Source organism: Plecotus auritus (genome assembly GCF_963455305.1).
Source record: "Plecotus auritus genome assembly, chromosome: 5".
In the NCBI taxonomy this organism is placed as follows: domain Eukaryota; kingdom Metazoa; phylum Chordata; class Mammalia; order Chiroptera; family Vespertilionidae; genus Plecotus; species Plecotus auritus.
Genome location: NC_137776.1, coordinates 98,682,908 through 98,698,637, shown reverse-complemented (window position 1 = coordinate 98,698,637; position 15,730 = coordinate 98,682,908). Strand labels below are relative to the sequence as shown.

At 54.3% G+C, this 15,730-nt stretch overlaps 1 protein-coding gene across 2 annotated transcripts in view; it reads right to left on the bottom strand.

The window, feature by feature from the left end:
• The window catches only part of MYO7B (myosin VIIB), a gene marked incomplete at its 5' end in the record, with an annotated part of 83,499 nt that overhangs the window by 9,933 nt on the left and 57,836 nt on the right, over window positions 1-15,730 (bottom strand). The window contains 7 exons of one of the 2 annotated variants that reach the window (XM_080667891.1): window positions 988-1,155; window positions 2,021-2,248; window positions 3,715-3,888; window positions 4,757-4,876; window positions 7,489-7,615; window positions 9,043-9,170; window positions 9,303-9,380. In XM_080667891.1, coding sequence (XP_080524017.1) covers window positions 988-1,155; window positions 2,021-2,248; window positions 3,715-3,888; window positions 4,757-4,876; window positions 7,489-7,615; window positions 9,043-9,170; window positions 9,303-9,380 — 1,023 coding nt within the window. The remainder of the gene's footprint in view (window positions 1-987; window positions 1,156-2,020; window positions 2,249-3,714; window positions 3,889-4,756; window positions 4,877-7,488; window positions 7,616-9,042; window positions 9,171-9,302; window positions 9,381-15,730) is intronic. The other variant, XM_080667892.1, reaches the window with a different exon arrangement.

The window sequence follows — 15,730 nt, the reverse complement described above, 5'->3', positions numbered from 1 at the left end:
GATTTATTGGTAATGTACGCTTTAAGCGTTTAATGAAAAAAATCAGTGAAACTACATTCACCTCGGAAAGAAAGGGGTGAGGGGAAATTTCCCAATTCCTTACCCTCCCCCTACCTCCCCTCCCTAATTACGAAGCCGCTACTTACTCATGGTGCTTTAGGTTCCGTGTGCCTCTGGCCCCTTCCCTCTCCCCTGAGCCCTGAAAAGCCCACACCTCTCTTGCAGACGCACCCACTCAGGCTGGGGAGAAACACCCATACCCAAGAGGGGCTCTGCTCCCCAAATGCCTGTCTGAGGAATGCGAGTGGCTGTGGAACAGGCTTCATGGCCCAGTCTGTGTGGGAAACACTGGCTAAAACAGCCAGGCTTCCTGCCGCAGGACTTCCCTCTGAGCAGGACAGAGCAATAGCATTTCCCAGACCAGAGGCACACAGGGCCCTGCACAGCCCTCCGCAGGCTGCCTTCGAGGGCAGCCTGAGCCTAGTCACCTTCAATGCCCTTCTCTGATCGTGGGTGGCTCCTGCCACGGGAGCCATGGTGGGGGGGCGGTGTGGGCCTCCCTGTGTCAGGCTGCCAGCCGGCACTGAGCTGTCGTCCTCTTTCCTACTCCCTGTCCTGTTCCCTTGGCCCATGTGCCAGGGAGGGTGGGGGCGGGAAGGATGAACGCAGGCCCCAGGCATGCAGGGCGCAGGGAGGCTGGAAAGACTGGGCCAGGGCAGAGCCGGGTGGTGCCCTCCTGTGCCCAAAGGCTGGGCCCAGACAGACACTGCGGTCAAGACCAGTGGGATGAGCCATCCAGACCCATGATGCCAACTCAAAAGGAGGTGGGGCGTGGACCAGGCCTGTGACCAGCGCTGACGGAAGGGGCCTGGATAGACCTGAGGCCGCAGAGCTGTGCTCCCTGGCAAGTTCAAGTTCCTGTGCCCAGGGGGCGGGCCTCCCCCCCCCGGCCCCACCCCCAAGGGAGAGCCAGGCCCGCAGGTTGACCTGGGCGAGGGCGGCGGTGACGAGACCAGCCCACTGCTCCGGGGGCTTGGTCCGGTACAGCTTCGGGGGCACACAGCTGGGCAGCAGCCCCTGCACGGCCTCCCTCGCTGCAGAGGCGCCGAGCTGCACGTAGCAGTGCTGGGCCAGCAGCTCCACCAGCTCTTCCTCCTGCAGCCAGACAGATGTGCCAGTGAGCTAGACAGACATGTGAGGGGCGAGGCTGTGACCCCAACCCCCAGCAGCCATGCCCAGCACTCAGGCCAACCTGGAGCAGGAGCAGCCGCCAGGCCTGATCCTCCGCTGGGCAGAACTTGCCCCTCCCCACCCAGTGGTGCACCCACCCTGTGCCCTCGGGGGCCAGGGGGCTCCTCCCCAGCCCTCAGGGAGCCCCGAGGGCGGAGGCCTGGGCGGAACCCTGACATCACTGCGGGGGTGCGTGCAGGCCAGGCCTGCACCCTGTCTCACCCAGGCCTCACGGGTCACAGGTGGCCAGGGCCACCCTGAAGGGCTTCTGCAAGGACTCAGGGGGTGGGTCTGCGAGACCCAGACTCAGTCCTGGCTCCAGTGCCCATGGGGTCCAGTCACCCTGCTCTCCTGCAGCTGCTACCCTCGGGGCCGGGCCAGCCCTGGCTCCCTGCCCACTGCTCCATCCTCCCTGACAGCTGGAGGGGTGACGGCACAGGGGCTCGGTCTCTCCGCCCTCTGGCATGCCCTCCTTTCCTCGATGCTCCGGGCCTACGAAGCCCGGGCCGCCTCTGCTCTCCTGAACGAGGGCCTGAGAGTCCAGGCACACTGGCCGAGGAGGCACGGGGGCTCAGCCAGGGCCGGAGACCAAGGCCATGTTCTCGAAGCTGGCCCTGCCACCCCACCAACAGCTGCCCTTAGCGAGGCCTGCGGCTGCTGCACATGGACCCAGAGGCGCCAGCACACCATGGTCCAAGGGAAGAGGACATGGAGGCTGGCGGGAGAGCCCTGAAGCCAGGCCGCCCGCAGCCCGGGGACCGCCAGCCCCAGCCCTGGGGGTGCTCCTCACCCTGTCGAAGCTGTACTCGCCGGACCAGACCCCGTGGAGGACTTGGCGGTAGATGAGCTCGGTACTGACGGCGTCCTCGCGGGGGTCGTGCCAGGGGCTGAAGAACTCCTTCCGGAAGTAGAGGCGCCAGGGCGACTGGCGTTCGCTGTCGCCCCTCTCCCGTGCCAGCTGCTCGCACTGGCCAATGGCATCCATCACGTGGTCGCGCCCGCTGCCCAGGGACCAGAACTGAGGCAGACGGGCCTGCGGTCAGGGCGCTGTGCACAGCCCCGGGGATGCCTGCGCTCAGCCATCCACGTGGGCTCCTCCACACAGGGATCTGGCTTGTCTGTCGCTCCCTCACTCCTCCCACTGGCCCCCAGTGGAGGTGGTGCCCTGAACTCGCTGGTTGGCGTGAGGGAGGCTGAGACTGGGCATCTGGGTGGGTGAGGACGTGGGTCCGGTGGGGCTGGCCGTGGGGCCCTCGCATCTGCTGCATGGGTGTTGTCCCCATAGTGCGGGTGGGTAGGACATGTGGGCTCCTGGGGGTGGCTGTGTGGGGGCCGCTCAGGTGAGGGGCTGGCAAGACATGCAGGGGGCACTGGGCCGAGGGCCGCCACGGGCCTCCCCAGGTGGAGCAGGGGAGTGTCGGCCAGGAGGACAGGTGCCTGGTGATGAAGCATTTTTGTGAGAGTTTGTGTGTGTAGGCATGTGTGTGTGAGAGAATGTGTGCATGCATGTATGTGTGTGAGAGAGTGTGTGTGTGTGAGAGTGTGCATATGTGTGAGAGTGTGTATGTGTGTGTGAGTGTATATGTGTGTGAGAGTATATGCACGCATGTGTGTGTGAGAGTGTATGTGAGAGTATATGCATGCATGTGTGTGTGAGCGAGAGTGTGTATGCGTGTGTGTGAGTGTATATGCGTGTGTGATAATGTGTGCATGTGTGTATATGTGTGAGTCTAAGAGTGTTTATGTGTATGTATGTGTGTGTGAGTGTTTGAGAAAATGTATGCATGTGTGTGAGAGTGTGAATGCATGTATGTGTGAGAGAGTGTGCATGTGTGTGTAAGAGTGAGTGTGCATGACAGAGTGTGTGTATGTGTATATCTGTGAGTGGATGTGTGTAAGTGTATGAAAGAATGTGTTCATGTGAATGTATGTGTTTGTGTGTGAGTGTGAATGTGTGTGTATAAGTGTGTATGTGTGAGTATACACTGAGTGGCCAGATTATTATGATCTCTGAACACATAATAATCTGGCCACTCAGTGTATATCCTATATAATAAAAGGCTAATATGCAAATTGTCCCCTCGACCAGCAGGCAGGCCGGCCAACCACCCATGTCCCCTCCCCCTGGCCAGGCTGGCCGGACCCCACCCATGCACGAATTCATGCACCGGGCCTCTAATATATATACTGAGTGGCCAGATTATTATGCGTTCAGAGATCATAATAATCTGGCCACTCAGTGTATATGTGTATGTGTGTGAGTGTGTGCATGCAAGAGTGTATGTGCATTCGTGTGTATGTATGAGAATGTGCATGTGTGAGTGTGTGCATGTGTGACTGCATATCTGCGAATGTGTGGTGAGTGTGTAAGTGTGTGCACATGTGTTGGCCACTGGGAGGAAGAGCAGCAGCCGGGTTGTGTGGCTCCTGGCTGAGCTGGCCGGGGAGCGCGCTGGGGTGGAGGATGGAGGGGCTGCCCAGCACCTTGTCATACACGGCGACCTGGAGGGAAAAGCCCAGGTGGTCGCGGAGGCCCTGCTGGCGGGCGATGTGCAGGCAGACTTCCTGCGAGGTCGAGGCCGAGTCCACGGTGACTGTCAGGCTCTCCCCCGTCGCCAGCACCACGTGCACCGGGATGTGCTTCCTGGACTTGACAGCCTGGGGAAGGCGAGGCAGTCCCTGGGCTCCAGGGCCCACTCCGCTGCCTGCCGGAGCTCTGGCACCCGGGCCGGCGCTGCCACACTCCTGCTCCCTTCTCGCCCCAGAGTTCTGGCCGAAAGAGATGGCTGCTGCCCTATGGTCACGGTGGGGCAAGAGCAGGCTGCCCAGTGCTGTCCTCGGAGTGCAGCCAGCGGGCAGCACCCCCATGGGAACCCTGAGCTCTGGGACCCGAGTGGCTGAGAATCAGAGGCTCAGAAGAGCCCATGGCAGTTGCCCCGTCCTGGACTCTGGAACATTCTGACACCTGGGAGCCATATTCCCTCTGCGTGTGCACAACAGGGCGTGAGCACCCAGACAGTGGCCACCAGTGCACGTGCAGCCCAGGGCTCGGGCCGAGCAGCTCGATAAGGAAGAAGGAGGGGACAGAAGGGGACCCCAGTACAGGCACCACCAGACATGGGGTGTGAGGGCTTCTGGGGGTCCTGAGGTGCCCTCACCCGCCCGGGTCTGCAGGACCCTCCTGAGATCTCGGGGTACTCATGGTGCGGCCCACGCCCCAAGGATGACAGCGACCGCTGCCTCCTTTAGGAAAGCATCAGCAGCCACCCACACGTCAGTGCTCACTAGCAGGGCCCCATGGAACATGCCTGACAACTGGGAGGGCACTTGTGGCCTCGCCTGGGAGGCCCAGCCGGGCAGTGCTCACAGGGGCCATGGCTCAGAAGCTCCCCAAGTGGGTGGAAGAGCCCAAGAACATGCTTCCCGCTGGCAGGACCCAAGAAGGCACCCCCAAACCTGGGCTTGAAGAGCCGCAGGAGCTGACACCATCCCACCCTGACCATCTCCCACTCCAGCAGGCCCCTACCTGCAGCTCCAGCCAAGTGGGGGGCTCCGTGCGAACCCCATTGGTGTAGGTGCGTCTCAGGCGCTCGGCACAGAAGGGCCCGTAGCCGGCTGGCCCTTCACCAATGAAGTTCAGCAGATACTGTGGGCACAGAGGGGAAAGGGCAGGTCACTTTCTACTTCCCGCCCAGATGGATTCTAGCGTCGCAGTCATTCTCATCTGTGAGGTGAGGGTGTGTGGGCCTTGCTGTGCGGCCGTGCAGTATCCGCCGACATACAAGCACTCACTGTACACCCTGGACTCCTATTGTCATGCCAATTATCCTATCTAATAAAAGAGTAATATGCAAGTTGACCATCACTCCAACACACAAGATGGCTGCCCGCATGTGGTCAAAGATCCTGCCCTCATGTGGACACAAGATGGCTGCCACAAGATGGCCAGCAAGGGAGGGCAGTTGGGAGGGACCAGGCCTGCAAGGGAGGGCAGTTGGGAGGGATCAGGCCAGCAGGGGAGGGCAGTTGGGAGGGACCAGGCCTGCAAGGGAGGGCAATTGGGGGTGATCAAGCCTGTAGGGGAGGGCAGTTAGGGGTGATCAGGCCGGCAGAGGAGCAAAGTTGGGGGCGACTGGGCCTGCAGGGAAGGGCAATTGGGGGGGGTGGACCCAGGCCTTCAGGGGAGAGCAGTTGGGGGGAACCAGGCTTGCAGGAGAGGGCAGTTAGGGGAAAACAGGCTGGCAGGGGAGCAGTTAGGCATCAATCAGGCTGGCAGGGGAGTGGTTAGGGGGTGATCAGGCTGTCAGGCAGAAGCAGTTAGGGGCAATCAGGAAGGCAGGCAGGCGAGCAGTTGGGAGCCAGCAGTCCTAGATTGTGAGAGGGATGTCTGACTGCCCATTTAGGCCTGATCCTACCGGGATCCTACGGGCAGTCGGACATCCCTTGAGGGGTCCCAGATTGGAGAGGGTGCAGGCTGGGCTGAGGGACACACACCCCCGTGCATGAATTTCGTGCACCAGGCCTCTAGTATCCCAATAAAGCTGGGAAAATTATAAATTTTAAAATGATAATACTCAGCATTGACAAAGCACGTTCTTATATAACACTAGAGGGCCAGTGCATGAAATTTGTGCACGGGGAGGGGGTCCCCTCAGCCCAGCCTGCACCCTCTCCAATATGGGACCCCTCGGGGGATGTCCAACTGCTGGTTTAGTCCCGATCCTGGGGGCCTAAGACATCTCTCTCACAATCCGGGACCACTGGCTCCTAACTGCTCACCTGCCTGCCTGCCTGCCTGATCGCCCCTAACTGCCCCCTGCTGGCCTGGTCACCCACAAAGCCCTCCCCTGCCAGCCAGGTTGCCCCCAATTGCCCCCCTTCCAGCCTGGTCACCCCTCACTGCCCCCCTCTGATGGCCTGGTCGCCCCCAACTGCACCCCCCCCCCCCACTGCGGGCCTGGTCGCCCCATGCAGCCTGTTCAGTCGTCTGTTTGGTTGCAATGGTCACTTAGGCTTTTATATATATAGATGAGAAGGAATATAAATTGGGCATTTCTTAGGATCAATTTGTCAATGTTTTAAATAGTACATAATTTTAAAATGTGCACACTCTTTGACCCAATAATTCAGACCTCTCCTAAAGGCATCTTACAGAGAGGAAGGGCGAGAGAGGGAGATAGTGAGAGAGAGATATCAGTTTCCTTCTGCATGTGCCCTGACTGGGGATGGCATCTGTGACCCAGGCATATGTCCTGACCAGGAGTTGAACCGGCGACCTCTCCATGCACAGGATGACTCCGACCAACCAAGCCACACTGGCTGTGGTGTTTATGGTGACAAGCAATTGGAAGGTGGCCCCAAATGTCCATCCACAAGCTAAACACTGTCCAGGACAGCTGCCGTGGTGGCATCAAAGCTGGCACTTAGGGAAAGTGGTAACATGGGAAGACACTTGTGGAGACAGTGAAACACACAGGAGTTGATGTTCAAAATCAACTGTTCAAATGTTCAAAATTTCATGTTTGGTAAAATGTGTTGAAAACCTTTTCAGAGACGTTGTGAGGTGATGCAGCCTGGGAGTTTTCTGGTGTCGGGAGGCCGTAGTGCCGGGGAGACAGTGGGCAACCACGCTTCCTGCTGTCCCCAAAGGGACACGCGAGACAGCGAGGAGGTTTCTGTGTGACCACAGGCTGACACTACGACGCCACAAAAGGCCCGAGACAGTCACGGAAGGGGCCTCTGGGTTTGGGATGACTTTTGGATTCTCCGCCTTTCCTCCATATGATGTTTGTGAGATGGACCAAAGGCATAAACCACTGAGCCCAGTGCCTCGACCCCACTCCACCCGGCCACCTCCATTTTCAGTTCTAGGGGCCCAGAGACACTCTGCCCGCTCCTCCTGGGTCCTTCCTCTTGGCATCTACCCTCTCATCGTCTCCTCAGAGGAGCCATCCTGGTGCCCAGACCAAGTGAACTGCAGACCCTAAGCAGGGGCTGGAAAGCCAGGTCTGGAGTCCTCTCTTACATAAGGGGGAAACTGAGGCCCCGAGAAGCATGGGCACTGACCATCCTGGCCAGTAGAAGCAGAAGAACAGGGCCATAACCCAGGATTTCTGGAATGCGCCATGGCCCAGGGCCAACGCATCCTCCCATGTACCCTGCCCTCCCCACCCCCACCCCACTCTGCCCTGGTCCTGCCCTCCACCCCCCCCCTGCCCTTGTCCTCCCCCCCCACCCCCCTGCCCTGGTCCAGCCCACCTTCATGAACCTCTCAGAGGGTGGGAAGCAGCCCAGACAGAGGCAGAGCAGGATCCAGCCCCGGGCAAGGCTGCTTGTTTTCAAGTTCTCTGACAGCTGCTTGCAGATCTGGCAGTAAATCTCATCCCTGAAAGACAGACACAGGTTGCAGGCTGGCTCGGAGGAGAAGGGGCAGGTGAGTGGGTGCACAGCTCCTGCAACGCCCCTAAGTGTAGCCATGGCCAAGGGGGACCTCCAGCCTCCTCGCCTGCTTCCTGGCTGCACCCCTGGCCCTCTCATGTGGGGCACGGATACAGGGAGGGCCCAGGGGTCTCCAGCCACAGCCCTGACCTCAGCAGCCCAGACCTTTGCGTGACCGGACCTCTCCTTTGCCCAACTTCACAGCTACGTCACACCTCCTCCTTCTGCCTCGAAGCCCTCCCCTCCCCGAATGCAGGCACCCACCACCACTGCAGCGGAAAGCGGGCTTCACAGGAGAACCCGCCCTCCTCCCTCCGGACCTCCCCGTCCCCACAGCCTCACAGGCATCTGTCTTCTCTTTGGGAGGGGACCCTTCTGGTCCTTCCCCACTTTATCGAGTCTCCATCCTTACTAAAGTGCCCTCACCCTTCCAACCTCACATGTCCAGAGGCCAGCATCTGTCCCGAACACTCAGCGGGGTGCTGGTGTTTAACAGCCAGCTCCCCTGGGGGGCGCCCTGATTCACACATTGGCCCATTTCTGGGCACACATATTCCTATTAATGCCAACTTCAAGCTGCCAACCTGATGCCACTGAACACAGAGCTGGGGAGAGATGTGCCCCATCTGCTCTCATGGCCAGTTCAGCCCTCTGCCCTCTCAGCCTCATCAGCGAAACGAGACCCGTACCAGGCTGTTCCCGGAAGGGAATTCCTAGGAGTATCTGCACGCGTCCAAATGAGCGGGCATGAGGGGCCCAGGAGATTGCCACTACAGATGGAGCTGTCTGCCTATCCACGTGAGGCGGCACAAGCTCCCGTGATGGCCAAGGCGAAGAGAGCACGTAGGGCACGGGAAGTCATTGAAGGAGCTGAGCTTCCGTGTCTCGAGATCCCACACGAGGGGCAGCCCAGCGCTCCAGAGGAGCCCCGCAGCCAGAGGCTGTGGTGGGGGCCTCACGGGGTCCCTGAGAGAGTGCCAGCCCCAGCTGCAGGCCAGCGATGCTTAAAGTGCCTGCGGGTCAGCTGCGGGACCCACAGTGCAGGCACTGGGACGCAGCGTGTCCTCGTCTGCCTCGCTGGAGGGGTGGAGGCCAGCGAGGAGGAGCGATCAGAGAACTACCAATAGAACCAACTACGTTGGAAGAGGTGCCTGGTTAGTGTCATCAGGCTTTCCCCAGGGGTTTCCTCAGAGCAAGTAAAGGGCCCTTGACAGTATACTGTCTGCTGTGCTGAGCCCAGTGTGCAGGCCCCAGGCAGGGAGCAGTGAGCAGGGGGTGTCTTGCAGGTAGAGAGCAGAGGGGAGGCTGTGGCTGTGGGCTGAGAGGCAGTGAGGGGCCGGTGTTCTGAAAGGGGCTGAGGTGAGTGGGACTGACCTGAGGCTGGGCTGCAGGAGGGCATGGCTCACAATGAAGTGCACCTTCTCCAGGTTGGACATGGGTCGATTGGAGAGGGAGCCCTCAGACTCAAAGGCCTCTTCTCCAATATTCAGTTGGCTCGCCACCTGGAAATCACCGATGGCATCAGGACCGCTGTGCCTCTCCCACTGTGAGGGAGGGCCGGGCTCAAGGGGGCTGGAGAAGCCAAGCCTGGAACCCTGTGGGTGCAGAGCGGGGAGCTCGGGCCCTGGGCTCACCTGGCCCGTGACCTGGGAGGAGCGTGTCAGCTTCATGGAGGAGATGTCCTTGGTCCTTCTGTCCCTGAGGCTGGGCCTCTGTGGATGGAGAGTTTGTGAGTGAAGGTGAACCAGGCAGCACCGCAGGCGGCACCTGACCTGACAGCCACCTAGGGTGGAGCGAGTGTCTCTCTCCAGCCATTTCCTACTCAAGTTAAAAAGCGCCACGCAGTCCCTCATCTCTGCTGAGTTTGGCAACACTTATATGTGCTCAGTAAAATCCTCTCTCCTGGCGAGGACACCAAGCGAGGGCAGGCCTGAGCCCCGGGAGGGTCAGGACCTCTACAACTCCAGAGCTTGAACCCGTCACCAGGAGAGCCCTCTCGGCAGGCGGGGTCAGAGCCCAGGCCCCAGACGGCCCAGGCCATGCTCATCTTCCGTGAAAATTGGGCGAATGAATTGGACATGCTCTGCCCACGGCAAGGGGGGGCCCTGCCAGGGTAGCAAAAGAATCTCGGTTGTGGGGCCATTAGGACCAGCTTTCTCCTCAGGCAAAGGTCACACCTGGTCTTGACAGTGCCTTGAGAAGTCGCTGCCAAAATTAGAGCACAGCGAGGACGGGGCTTGGGCAGGGTCAGCTATTCCCAGGGCTGGGCACCGGCTTCTGGATGGGGAAGCTGGTTTGTCACAGAGATAGAATGTGCCACATCAGCTGTCCCTCGGTGCAGATGACATGACTGTCTACATGGAAAACTCCAAGAAATCTATAAAAAGTAATCAAGTTCAGCCAGCAAGTATGGCTCAGTGGTTGAGCGTCAACCCATGAACCTGGAAGTCACAGTTTGATTCCTGGTCAGGTCACATGCACGGGATGTAGGCTCGATCCCCAGTTGGGGGAGAGGTGCAGGAGGCAGCCCATCAGTGATTCTCTCCATCATTGATGTTTCTATCTCTCCCTCTCCCTCTCTGAAATCAATAAAAAATATATTTAAAAAAATAAGCAAGTTCAGCAATATTGCAAGATACAAAGTCAATTCATCAGATAAATTATAGTTTTCTATGCTAGCAATGAACATGCCAATGCCAAAATTAAAACTATGGTGCCAGTTAGCCCTGGCTGGTGTGGCTCGGTTGGTTGGAGCATCCTCCTGTTAATCAAAAGGTGTTGGGTTTGATTTTTGGTGAGGTCACATACCCAGGTTGCAGGTTCGATCCCCAATTGGGGCACGTGCAGGAGGCAATGAATGTTTCTTTCTCTCTTTTAAATATCTCTATCTTTATCTCTACATCATCTATATCTATCATCTATAGCTATATATTTATACACACACTGAGTGGCCAGATTATTATGATTTCTGAATGCATAATAATCTGGCCACTCGGTGTATATCCTATATAATAAAAGGCTAATATGCAAATTGTCCCCTCGACCAGGAGTTCGACCAGCAGGCAGGCCGGCCAACCGCCCATGTCCCCTCCCCCTGGCCAGGCTGGCCAGACTCCACCCATGCATGAATTTATGCACCAGGCCTCTAATACACACACACACACACACACACACACACACACACACACACACTGAGTGGCCAGATTATTATGATCTCTGAATGCATAATAATCTGGCCACTCAGTATATATATTAGAGCCTGGTGCATGAATTTGTGCATGGGTGGGGTCCGGCCAGCCTGGCCAGAGGGAGGGGACATGGGCGGTTGGCCGGCCTGCCTGCTGGTCGAACTCCTGGTCGAGGGAACAATTTGCATATTAGCCTTTTATTATATAGGATATACACTGAGTGGCCAGATTATTATGCGTTCAGAGATCATCATAATCTGGCCACTCAGTGTGTGTGTGTGTGTGTGTGTGTGTGTGTGTGTGTGTGTATATGCAGTAAAACCTCGATGTAATTGACTAAGTCAAGCAAGGGTGTGTTTATTAAAGTTGAAAGTCTGTTATATAGTAAAGTAGGCTTTCCAAATCCATATATTAAAAAATTGACAAATTAGTTAGTTTACCTGTTTTTACTTATATAGACACATCTGTGTAATTATAATTATGTATGAAAAGTTTAATTTCACAGAAAAGTTTTCTATATGTTTTATTGTCATTTTAAATTTATACTGAATAGATCTAGTAAATGCAAAAGCACACAGCTGGGGGATGTGCGTGGCTTAGCGCACATGGGGACGTGGGCCAACATGAGTTAAAACTGCTGCAGAAGTCATGCCACAAGACAACAGAACCAAGGAGAAACCAAGATGGCGGCAGAGGTAAACACCTAAACTGCTGCCCCGCACAACAATTTCAAAACTACAACTAAAAGACAGAACGGACACCATCCAGAACCACAGAAAAAGCTGGCTGAGTGGAAATTCTACAACTAGAAGGAAAGAGAAAAGCTCACAGAGAATTGGAGGTACGGCAAAGGGTCTTTGTGCGCGCAGAGAGGAAGGACGGCTGAGAGCCTGGTGACTTTCTCTGGCTGAAGGTGGAAAGAAGCCCCCAACCGCACTGAACCCCAGTTCTGACTGCACTGAACCCCAGTCCCGGGCAAAACCCTGTGGAGCCAGGCTCATACAAGGGGAGTCTGGACTGTCAAGTAGAGAGAAAGGCACCCAGAGACTTGGAGACCCGGGGAGCCCGGGAGGGCAGGGGTCTGGAGGCGTGCGCGCCAGTGTGCACAAAGACTGTGGAGGTTGCCACAGGCTTTCCCTAGCAGAAGGGAGTCAGAAGCTCCTGATTACACTGAACCCCAGTTCTGACTGCACTGAACCCCAGTTCCAGGCGAGCCCCTGGGGACCCACGCTCTTACGGGGGGGAATCTGGACTCTTGGGCGGAGACCCAGGAGCCAGGGAAGGCAGAGGTCTGGAAGCGTGCACACGCGCGCGCAAGGGCAAGGCTTACTGGAAGCCAAGACTGTCTGCTCCGCCCTGAGACTCCACCCCATCCAAGCTGAGCACAGAGGCTATTGCAATTTGGCAAGTCTAATCCTATAAGGCTGTCTCCAGCACAGAACTTCTCCCAGTGTAGACACAGCTGATCCTTACAGCCAACTTGCCTGGAGGTCAATTCCTCCCAGTGATACCAACAACAATCAAGACTTAACTACAACAAGGCTGTATACACAGTCCACAAAGGGGTGCACCAAGAGTATCCACTTCAGGTTAACTGGGGAAGCTGATCCCCTGGGCCATATAGGAAACCTAGCACACAAATCTACCCTACCAACTCAGGGAAGCAGTGAAAATGCGACGTCAAAGAAACAGATCACAAACGAAAGAAATGGAGGAAAACAAACGACTGAATATAGAATTCAAAACCACGGTTATAAGGCTTTTCAAGAATATCCTAGAAAAGGCCGATAAATATAACAAGACCCTTGAAGATATGAAAAAGGACCAACTAGAAATTAAACATACACTGACTGAAATAAAAAATATTATACAGAGACCCAACAACAGACTAGAGGAACACAAGAATCAAGTCAAAGAATTGAAATACAAAGAAGCAAAAAACACTCAACTGAATAAGAAAAAAGAAAAAAAATCCAAAAAGTTGAAGATAGTGTAAGAAGACTCTGGGACAACTTCAAGCATACCAACATCAGAATTATGGGGGTGCCAGAAGAAGAGAGAGAGCAAGATACTGAAAACCTATTTGAAGAAATAATGACCGAAAACTTCCCCCACCTGGTGAAAGAAATAGACTTACAAGTCCAGGAAGCGCACAGAACCTCAAACAAAAGGAATCCAAAGAGGACCACACCAAGACACATCATAATTAAAATGCCAAGAGCAAAAGACAAAGAGAGAATCTTAAAAGCAGCAAGAGAAAAACAGTTAATTACCTACAAGGGAGCACCCATACGATTGTCAGCTGATTTCTCAACAGAAACTATGCAGGCCAGATGGGAGTGGCAAGAAATTTTCAAAGTGATGAATAGCAAGAACCTACAACCAAGATTACTCTACCCAGCAAGGTATCATTCAGAATTGAAGGGCAGATAAAGAGCTTCACAGATAAGAAAAAGCTAAAGGAGTTCATCACCACCAAACCAGTATTATATGAAATGCTGATAGGTATTCTTAAAGAAGAGGAAGAAGAAAAAAGTAAAGATAAAAATTATGAGCAACAAATACATATCTATCAACAAGTGAACCTAAAAATCAAGTGAATTAAAAACCTGAGGAACAGAATAATCTGGTGAATATAATAGAATCAGGGGCATAGAAAGGGATTGGACTGATAATTCTCAGGGGGAAAGGGGTATGGGGGCGTTCAGGAAGAGACTGGACAAAAATCATACACCTATGGATGAGGACAGTGGCGGGGAGGTAAGGGCAGAAGGTGGGGTGGGAACTGGGTGGAGGGGAGCTATGGGGGGAAAAGGAGAAACAATTGTAATAATCTGAATAAAGATTTATTTAAAAAAAAAAAGACAACAGAACCAGTTACTGAGCATGATGCCATGTGATCACGTGCTAATCATTCCTGAACACTGTTTAAGAGCAATGACTCCTGGATTTAAATATGTAGACTTTAGCTGTAGATATGTAATATTTATTCATGTCGGCAAAATTACTGCAGTGTTTTTTCCAACATATGACCTATTCATTAAAATTAGTTTAAAATGATAAAAAAAAAAACAACAAAAAAACCCCTGTTAATCTATATATATAAAAGGCTAATATGCTAAGTGTCTGACTGGTAGTTATGATGTGAACTGACCACCAGGGGCAGACACTCAATGCATAGGCATGGAAACATGGAACAGACTTATGAATCTCAGAGGGGAGGGGAGAGGGCAGGAAGAGATTAACCAAAGATCTTACATACATACTTTGTGCACTGGTGGGGTCTCTCAGCCTGCCCTGAGCCCTCTCGCAATTTGGGACCCTTCTGGGATGTTGGACTGCCGGTTTATGCACCCCACCGGTGCATAAATCTGTGCACCAGGCCTCTAGTTTAATTATAAGCAAATCTTGGTTAAAAGCATTTTTATTTATTTATTTTCTTTTTAAAAAATCTTTATTATTGAGAGTATTACAGATGTCCCCTTCTCCCCCTACTATCCCCCTCCACCCAGTTCCCGCCCCGCCCCAGGCCCTCACCACGCTATTGTCTGTGTCCACAGTAATCCCTATATGTGTATAAGTTCTTTGGTTAATCTCTTCCTGCCCCTCCTCCCCCTTCCCTCTGAGTTTCATCAGTCTGTTCCATGTTTCCATGCCTCTGTTTCTATTTTATTTATCAGTTCATTTTGTTCATTAGATTCCTTGTTCATTTATTTTGATTTTTAAATATAATTGTTGATAGATATGTATTTATTGCCATTTTATTGTTCAAATTTTTTATCTTTTTTTCTTCTTCTTCTATGACATATGACATAGGGACTGGAAATTTTGTCTGTTAAATCCAAAGTCCATTAAATTGAGGTCTGAAAAAATCGAGGGTACTGTTTATATATAAATATACATATAGTCATTTATAATCTCTAAAAACCCTTATGTGCAAATATAAAAAAACATGTGTAGGGCATATGTGCTGAAAACTACAAAACCCTGGTGAAAGGAACCAAAGAAGATTCACATAAATGGAGCTCCTGGACTGGAAGACTCAGCAGAGCAGAGATGTCAATTCTCCTCAAACTGATACACAACAAAACTCCTATCAAAACACCAGCAAGGTAATTTTTGTGGATATGGGCAAGATTATTCTAAAACGTATATGGATAGGCAAGGCACCTAGAATAGCAAAATCAATTCTGAAAGAGAGTAATAGGCAGGAGGACTCGGTGTGCACAGCTTTAAGATAGTGTATGCCTGCAGCCGACAGACAGCACGGCGTTGGCAGGGGCAGACACATCGACCCATAGGACCCATAGGACAGAAGAGAGACACAGAAATAAACCCACAAATTTGCACAACCGATCCTTGACAGAAGTGCAAAATCACTTCATTGAATGAAGAATGGACTTTTAAATGAAAACGTGAGGTCTGACTGGGAAGCCAGCCTGCCACACTCCCAGGCCCTGGCGTGACTGCCCAGGTCGCCCCCAGGGTGCCAGCCTCCCAGGTGGCCCAGGGACTCTTGCCTCCTGCTGTCCTGCCCCCCCCACCCCCCGTGGTGTGTGACTCCAAGAGCAGGCCTGCCCAGCTCACTGCCTGGTCCTCAGAGACGGTGTGAGGTAAGGGTCTGTCCTAGGCGGCTTCGGGGGGCTGTATAGTGCTAGGTCACGGGGACACTGCCCAGCCCACGCTGGGGCAACCTCCATGTGCTCCAGGCCCCTCTAGCCATGGTGCCCTGGGCTATAGGGCGCCCTGGGCTATAGGTCCCCCTAGAGCTCTCTGCAGTCAGTCTGCACTGGGACTTGACCACGGGCAGTGTGGGCTCTGGCTGCCAGTGCGCCGCGAGCTGAGGCTGCTGGGAAATTCCTGTGGGCCGGTCT